At 50.8% G+C, this 8,972-nt stretch overlaps 1 protein-coding gene across 1 annotated transcript; it reads right to left on the bottom strand.

Moving 5' to 3' along the window:
- Positions 1–746: 746 nt before the first annotated feature.
- On the bottom strand, positions 747–7,877 carry LOC122383990 (GATA zinc finger domain-containing protein 10-like). Its single transcript, XM_043370895.1, has 3 exons — positions 7,770–7,877; positions 3,729–4,520; positions 747–1,658 (listed from the first exon to the last, which is right to left on the bottom strand). Exons 1-2 carry the CDS (start codon positions 7,791–7,793, stop codon positions 3,735–3,737), a joined length of 810 nt encoding a protein of 269 aa, XP_043226830.1. The 5' UTR covers positions 7,794–7,877; the 3' UTR covers positions 747–1,658; positions 3,729–3,734.
- Between the last annotated feature and the right edge of the window lie 1,095 nt (positions 7,878–8,972).

The following is an 8,972-nucleotide window of genomic DNA, read 5'->3' as shown; positions in this document are numbered from 1 at the left end:
GAAGCGCGATAACGCCAGCGGTAGCGGTGACGTTGATTAAATAGTGTCGTGTGGACTCTTCTCACTGAATCAATAACACCGGTATTTCGGTCATCGTCCAGTGAGCTTTATCTTGTATAGTTCAAAGTGGGACGGGACGAGATGCAGTGACGCCTCGGTTGCTCAAACTTCCCAAATTTATAACACCGCTTACGACACAGGCTATTGGTTGCAAAGCGCCAATGCATGGCAACGGCCGGCGGGCACAGACAACAATGAGGCGCGATGTTGACAGGAAATATGTCACGTGGGAGGGGAAACAAACCAATTAGGCGGCCCGAGTGAAGTCAGAGGAAGAGTGGACCACCCAGATGTCTCGACAGAAAGGTTAGGGTTTCCGGTAAAACGGCTTTGAAGGATAGGGAAAGAGGGCACAATGCAAATTAGCAGGTTAGAGGCGATTCATGATTGACGGATTATGCTTATGAACATCCGGTGCACGATTCTATTGAGGCGAGCAGACTTGTTCTTTTAATCTTCGTGAAAACTAAAAGTACTGATTCATTGCCTTGAATCTATGGACCAAATAAAAAAATGTGATCTGACCGCGTATTCTCGTTTAAAGATAAATATAAGACGAAACCAGCCTCAATACCGACTTTATGCTCGCTGCATTTCTGTTGCTTTCTATCCTTTTATCACCGGGTCCTTGTTATGGCATGCGCTGAGGAGGTTTCCATCCATGCATTTGGTGTGAAAAGCGTACAAAGATTACACATCATTATATTTACAAGATAGCAAGACAGGAAAAACTACAAGTTTGCACACAAACAGGCAAAGAAATGAAACTGGCAATAAAGGCAATAAATAAAACATAGTTCACTGGTGCATGCCATCATCAGCACAATACATGCAAATTACCCTGGATGAAAGAATGCCGCTCCTGAAACTGGCTATAGAGCCATACAGTACCAAGGAGCCTCACTTTTTGGTATAGTCGAATCGCTTTCATATTCCTCGCCATAATTTCAGAAGCTCGAGGAACAGTTGGTAAATGAAAGGCGCTACACACGATCGCATTGCACTACAAAGAACTGGATGTCACATGCTGAACGCTCCGTCAACACAGTGGCGGGACTCCACAGCGGTCAGAACCGAGTGACGATCCACTCAATACTATCACACTGGCGTGCACAGCGGTGCACCCGCCGCGTGCACCGGGCCGGCATACGACGACCTGAGCCGCTCAGAGACTCCACAGCCTGTTTCAGGCCGCGGCCGCGCGGCTACAGCCAGCACTACATAGCCAGGAAACGTCCACGACACGGCTCCATCCAGACAGCCGCATTCGTCCCCAGACTGGCGCTCTATCGTACTCGAGGTACGATCTCATACAGCGGCGACCGGTCTGGCCAGCAGTACCGGCCGGCCGGGCTCGTGGCGCGCTGCAGGGCTCCGGCGGCCTACTCAGGCCGCGGCAGCCTCATGCACATGCCGTAGAACCTGTTGACGCCGTCCAGCAGCGCTCTCCTGATGAGCCGTCCTGAATACTCGGATGGAACTGAAGCGATCCGTAGAAGCGCCTCGCAGTCCTCGAGTCCTCTTCGTATTCCTTTGAGACGGCACGGGGCACAGGCCCCGCTGATGACTTCGGCGGAGAAAATGGAGAGGATCGGCGTCTGGAAAGAAAAGAAAGAACCGTTGTAAAATATGAACAAATTGCCGTAAAAGTGAAACATACACCGAGACTGTTAACAACATGCTAGGAAGTCAGCCTTGCTTACTTTATAAATTGTGATTATCTTTAGCATTCCAATCCAAGTAATACAACATACACTGTCAGTAGCAGTTCCGTCTGTCAACTAGCGTGTGCTACAGTATTAAGCGGCCCAATGTTTAAGTAGCCATATCTCCACCGATCAACTTTGCCGACCACCGAATCTCCTGGTCACAGTTGCTGCTGCTCAGCCCGTTCACGTGCTCCCAAGGCCAGAGCCTCATGCTCTACGATAAGCTGCATCTAAACCGGTCTCCTGACCTAGCTGCATCCTATTTTTCCTTTTGAGGGCGACATAAAGGACGCCCTGTCCTAAAAACCTATTCGTCATTTAAATCTCTTCTGCCAGCCACCTGATGCTCCGCTTGTCTAGAACGGCGCACTGCAATGCAAGGCTACTGTATTTTGTCACCCAAATGGGATGACGCTGCAAAATTGCTCGCTTCACAACAGAGAGCGCAGACCGGTAGTTATCGCCACATGAATTCGTGAGCAGGAACTGCCGGTCACGAACCGCGCCTGAGATTCTCCCAGCTAATGCTGCCCCCGAGCCCGCTTTGTATGAGCAGACCCCACACTCAACAGGGTGTCAGCGGCTTCAGTCAGACCACAGAAATGTTAAGTGTTAGTGAAATTGCCTGAAGCTAATGCTAACTTAGTCGTATCCTGATTCGCCCGTTATCTGCGCTGTCGCAACTCAGTTATAATCTATCTTCCTTGAGCAGAGCTCAGCGTTAATTTCCGATATCGCCATTTTCCGCGGCAAAATGTAAATACTAAACAGATCATTAACGATGGATCAAGTCAGAGGTAATCTGTCCAGCGCCATAACCCCTGAACGCTGCAGCCATGGCATCGAAACGCTTTGCGCAACCAGCTTGTTTGAAGAGGAGCCGCTCAGGAAATCTCCTATCCGGCAAACTGTCGGCGATCTCACGGACTTTGAGACCGGCGGAAAGTGGCCGAGGAATGAATCACGGTGTCATGGGCGCGTCAAAATCGAGACCGGCTTAATTTGTTTCCGGGATGACGCCTCCGCCTATAATTGTTCGCGGACCGCCACAAAGACATCCGGTGGGACATGCCCCACTGGAGGGCAGCTGATATGTCGGGACTCATGCAGATTCGTGAGACAAAAATTGAAGTTTATTGTAGAAAGTTATTGAGTCAATTTGGATCAAAAGGGAAATAAATGCTCTAGAAAAAATTGCTAATCGTTTGATCCTGGCTTTTCATAAGGACGATATAGCAAGAAAACTATTCATACAATTTTTAAAGCCAAAAAAAGAAGCTCGACTTTATGAATCGGGTTTTCCTCGACAAAATCCGCTTGTCATGAATGTCTGCATAACTGTGCCTTTATTGGTTGGATTGAAAGCCGCCGGCAGGCATGGGTAATTAGTTAGGATTTAAATAATCCCTTCATAGCCGAATAGCTATACGCTTATGCGTTTTATCTGCCCAACACCCAAATCGTTACGCTTATCAAACGATAAGCTCGAAAATACTTTGGTGAAACGCCTGCTATCAATCATTCTTAGCTGGGCTTTATCGACTGATGGCAGCCGAAGAGCGCAATAAGCCTTCCACCATTCATTCCATTCCATGGGTTCCCCGTTGATCCGACTAGCTCGGTAATTAAAAGTTCTTAACTTCTTGGCGGGATTGCCTGCGATCGGCTCCCTCGTTTGGGTCAAGTTAATCGCATGGAGCTGAGAAGGGTGAATGCGAGAATGCCCGGTGCGCTAAGCCGTTTCTAATCTTCTAACGTCATGCGTCGATCACTCGGAACCATCAAAGAGGCGGCAGTATTTCACAAGGGCACGATCGTTCAAGCCCTTTGAAGGTCTAACTAATCTGATTACCACCTACGCCAGGGACAGACAATCAAAGAGCTTAAGAGCATACCCAGGTTCTATTCGGGAAAGGATTTGACGAAAGACGCCACGTCAGCCTGTCGGTGAGTTCTCACCTGTGTCTATCGCCGTCCGCTGCGTCCGAGCAGGCTCTGCAGGTAGAGAATCTGTGCCAGCGCCTTGTTGCCGAGGTCGGCTGACTTGTCATCGGGCCTCCTTTCGCTGGCCTGCGCCGCCTCGGGTGAGCCGGGCCTCACGGTGACACCAGACTCGGCCAGCTCCCTCTCGAAGGTGCGGCGCGACTCGAGCTGTCGGCGCGTCTCCTCGGCGGCAGAGCGCTGCTGCTCGGGGGAGGCGGTGGCCGCGGCGGCCGCCAGGTCGAACCGTCCAGGTCGGTGCGGCGAGAACCTGCTCACGGCACGGCTGGTGTCGGCGGGGGCCGAGGAGCTGAACTGGTGACGGCGGTTGAACTGGTTGAGGCGGGTGTTGGTCTGGCTGGAGCCGAAGCGGGCCGGTCGGTTGGTGTCGAAGCGGCTCTGGAAGCCCGAGCGGAACGGGAAGCGCTGCTGGTTCGAATGGCGCTGGCCCGAGAACTGCTGCTGCTGCTGCGGCTGCTGCTGCTGCTGCTGTTGCTGCTGCTGGTACTGCTGCTTGTAGTGCTGTTCGTACTGCTGCTGGTACTGCTGCTGCTGCTCGTACTGCTGCTGGTGCTGCTTCTGATGCCGCTGCGGCTGCGAGGTGCCCTCGTAGGTGAAGGACCGGCACGAGCCGACGCCGACGACGTAGCAGACGCTGCCCAGCAGCTTGCCCTGCTGTGAGCGTCCGTTGCCCATCGGACAGGAGCAGGTGATGATGCCTCGTCGCTGTGCTGAGGCGTTACATGCTACTGCCAGCAGTAGCAACACGGCCTGGAAACAACAGAGCGAGAGTCAGTCTATAGCCCATGACAATACATGAACATGAAGAGATGGAATCGGTGACTTCGAAATATTGCAGTGAAACAACCTTGGACTGGCTGACCCTGGAACAGCAAGTAACCGCTTATTTCTATAAGTAACGGTTGAGTCAGCGCCAAGTCATTTGTCAGCGTTCCTTGTGTGCAGTCACGGAGCCGCGGGGTCCTTCACGATCCGCGTTGCGTGCCTGAGCTGGATCTCTTTAGAAGCTCTGACGCGACCGTACCATGCAACTCTCCGCGAAGGGAGACCTCCCGGGCGGATCACGAGCGGCACAAGCACGTTCTCGTCACCGTGCGACAGTTCCATGGCGAGATTAGACCCCAGATAGCCCGGTTCTAACTGCTGCCATTACAGGGTCAACTGCACCTCGGAGCGTGCACGAGCGGTCGTTCGGTCGGCTGCTACTGCGCAGCACCACACCCTTGAGGAGAGGGTAGGTCAACTCCTCCCACCTCCCGCCACGGAGCTTCGGCAGCTCTTCCATCAAGCTGAGCTGGGAAGTCGCTAATGACAAGCCGGGAGTACAATAACGCGAAGGTTTTTAGAACAATAGTGGCGGCCTCAAAGGCAGCAGATGGCCTAGCACATTAGGCAAGCTCTCATGGAAAGTTATCGCGCCTTAGATCGCATGGCGATGGGCTCACGTTTTACAGCAAAAAAATGGACGGCGTTAGAGCGGTGTTGCCGCTAAGAGTCTTTGATTAACACGTGTCCATCAGATGCTTTTACATTTGGATTGGCGTAGATGTGACTCTCGATTTGGTAACGTGGATGACCAATAGTAAAAATGGCGCAATCGGTCAAAAACAAAAAGAATAGAAGAAGAAAAAAAAGAACACGCCCACAACCGGACCAGATCTTATAGCGAGTTGAGCTGTATCTCATCGCAACAAAGAAATATCCCACTCCTTTCACGGAACGGGCGTAAGCGGAAAATAATTCTGAACTCGTTTAAAGTAACATCCGCCATATAATCTCGATCAGTGGCAAGGCTGAGCCGCATCACGAATGCATCATCTGCGGTGCCGCAGTTCCGTGTCACCCATCAAACCAGGCTCAGCGGGGCGCCGGTAGAGATGGGTGTCTCCTCACGAACTAGATTGAGTCATGACCACGGAGCAGCCCCCTGCGACGAGCATGTTCCCGGGCCGACGCCCAGGTCACCGGAGGGTCACCCAGGGGTCACTGAGGTCACAGAGAGCCCGCCGGGTCAGACTCCAGTCACGGAGCCCTTGAAGCCGCCAAGGTCAGGGCAGCGTTGTGGTTTGTTGCTATTGCTTGGCACCTGCAGTGCAAAGCAAGCCGCTGATAACAGACCCGGATTTGTATGCGCCGGTGGCGATGCACTGTGCAGGAACGTGATAGGCTGGCCGTATAGGGGAGCTAGTCGAACCGTTATTCTTATAACCGTTATTTTTCGTGTGTTCTTTATAACCCAGAAGCTGTTGAACTATGCGTAACCGGGCCAGTAAGTTGACAGCTTCAAAAATGACGTGTAACCATGTTCAAGACAATTTGGAGGAAAGCAAGCCTAGAGACATGATAACATTGCCTTCCGTGACAGGTTATTTCTGTTTCGTGCAAGAGGAACATCATTCTTGCACGAATGCACTTGTCACAAAGAACGTCGTTGAGGAATTCCGCCACATGGTTCCATGCGCCCGCGTCCCAATTTTACATCGTCTTGGCTGGTAACAAACCGTTCCGTTTGAAGGGATTACCAGTCGTCCACTAAACCGCGACAGAGCTGTAATTCCCAGACAGTCGCTACAAGTCTCCTGCAACTGAAGGGATCGGCAAATCACATAGCGTGCCGTGTTCATACGCTTCCTTCTATCCTGTTCCGAGATAAATAAACTCGCGCTGAATGCAAAGTTCCCCTGACTGCACGCCTTTTCGTCATCAACCGCAGACGCTTACGTCATGATGCCGTGCCGCAGACTACAGAAACAAACCTATAGCACTCGGGCATCCCTCAACGCATCAGAAAGCGGAACACTGACACCTTTCGCGCAATGCCACAGGGCGGAACAAGTGGCGAATTTCCCAACGGTACGGGTCGCCGCACACGGGTCAACTTAACGAGACCGCATCGGTGTTGCATATGTGTGAGATAGAGCGAGACGTCAAAATTCAGGCCAGCTTTACTGAGGCGATACGTCATTCATCACTTCCAAATTAATTCATTTTTGACAATTATGTAATATGTTCTTGCACATTACATGGTAGATACCTATTTTACGGCTTAAAATAAAATAACGGCAAACTTATGCGGGAATGCCGCTAACATCAGATGCATCGGTACGCAATCTGGTATCGGAATATGCGATCGTTTTCATTCAATGTCGGCAGTCGGCACTGTGCTGTACTCGTATGTCACGACTTTCCATACGGCATTCCTAAGAGGCGCTTGAATACATTAGGATACAGGAATGCGCATCTCTAATGTGTGATAACGGCTTTGTGCAGGTTGAAGCAAAATATATCGATGCATTTTCGCCACAGGCAAGCAACAACAAGCAAAACGCAACGGCGTTTGGCAATCTTCACTTTCGTGAGACAGGGCTGCACACCGAGTGCTGCGCATTTAGCGCCTTGGAAATGGATGCACATTGCACGTGCAACGAGATTTCAAAATAGGTCGGGGACGTCTGCCTCATTTGTTAGTCTGATTGTTGCACGCTGCATTACTGTCGTATACGGCTGCAAAGGCGGACTCACGCTGACGGAGCAAGACGCGCCCAGCCCAAGAATCTATGATCGAGTCTGTCGAATGGAAGTGCGAGGCTGGGCCGCACAAAAAGTTTCTTTCAACTTTGATGGGCGTAATTTAGTCCGCTGCATCAAACTAGGAGGGGGCAAATACACCTCGCTTACTTATGTTACTCGCTACACAAGCGAAGGGCTAAAGGGGCAATGGTTTTCTAAACGTTGGCGTTGGTAAAGTAGTCTATACCCAACTTTCTAAGAACTCAGCAAATTCTAAATAATGACAGTTACTAATAGCATACACCAGAAATAAGGTTCCATTTTAAGCCACAAAACCATTTGAACCCTTAATAAATTATAAGTGCACTTGTAAATGCAATTAAGTTTTGACATGAACTAAAATGTAGATCTTATAAAAACATTAAAAATATAAAACAGCAAAAGCAACGAGTAAAGCACATGCACTGTGAACACCTCATACACACTCACCAATCCAGTGGCGTTCGCGTTCATGTCTGCGGCTGTTCACGTATCCGTCGATCGGAGCGTCTCACGAGCTACACCCACTGCAGGCACCGGTCCGAGCGAGCACTGAGTGACGCCGGTTGGCGCCGGCCGGTTTTATGAACGCTAGCCTCCCTGGGGCGGTGCGGCCGCGGCGGCGGACCGGTGGGTTTTCCTGCTCTCGACCAGAGGCGGCGGCGGCGGCGACGCATCCTGTGCCCTACGGCGACTTCCGCTGGGTCACGCGGCGTGTTCAGATGTCATAGTGGGACGAGGTTAGTGTGGGGTGGACCTGGAATGCCCCCCCCCCCCCGTCGCCGCGGGCGATGCGGAGGGCGAACTGGAGGAACAGCGAGGATGAAGTCGGACCTCGACGGACGGTAAGTGAGATGAGGTGCAGGGGTGAATATTTTACACGGGTCACGGATGGCGTGGGCTGAATAGGTGACAGTTCTAGCTTCTGTGTGCCTAAATCGCGTCATCAGCCAGTGCTAGGCATGGAATGATCAGATATGGGCGTCGCGAAATGCCCCAAATCAACAAAACAGAAACAAAAACAGTGTGAGTGCGATCGAGCTTCGAAAGCGAGACGTTTGTTGTTCAGGAGCGGACACAGAACTGTGCAGCTGTCAGCACCAATATGTTGGGTGAGACAGCAAGTGGTGTTCGTTGAAGATAGGTACTTTGGGTAGATACTGTGCTGGGTGCGGTTAAAGTCACCTGAAAAGGAACAGGTACTTACCTACGGCAGTCTTCGACAGGTCAGTCTTCGCTGTTCAACCGCTGATGTTGCGGATCATTGTAGTTCGATGCGTTCCCGAGGGCAAAAATCGATGTCTAGGCGCATTGGAAATGCTAGGTAGACGCTACTCCGCCTACTGAACTATCGCAATATTATAGAATTACAATAGAGCCATATATCTATGATTGGTGAACAAAAACTATTGATCATGTATACTTCGTTCGTTGTATCGTCAACATTACTGGCGCATAGAGCTTTCCCAGCAAATGCTTACATATTGTAGGTATATTGTGCCGTGTACTACATATTGTATATTACATACATATTGCATGCTTGTATAGGTATTGTGCCGTGTTCTTGATGAATGGATGTATCTCGATACTTATCAGTATCTTGCAAGCCAGTCACAAGGAGATAAATGAAATACGATAAATCAAGCTTATGTG

This window comes from Amphibalanus amphitrite, unplaced genomic scaffold, assembly GCF_019059575.1.
Source record: "Amphibalanus amphitrite isolate SeventyFive unplaced genomic scaffold, NRLGWU_Aamphi_draft 000179F_arrow, whole genome shotgun sequence".
In the NCBI taxonomy this organism is placed as follows: Eukaryota; Metazoa; Arthropoda; class Thecostraca; order Balanomorpha; family Balanidae; genus Amphibalanus; species Amphibalanus amphitrite.
Note: the sequence above shows the minus strand (reverse complement) of the source record. Positions and strands in the feature narration are given on the sequence as shown.

Coding starts and splice junctions, on each gene's coding strand:
- LOC122383990 (XM_043370895.1), bottom strand. CDS start 7,793: ATGAACGCGAACGCCACTGGATTG. Junction 4,521..7,769: donor ACGCGAACGCCACTGGATTG/GTGAGTGTGTAT, acceptor TGTTGTTTCCAG/GCCGTGTTGCTACTGCTGGC.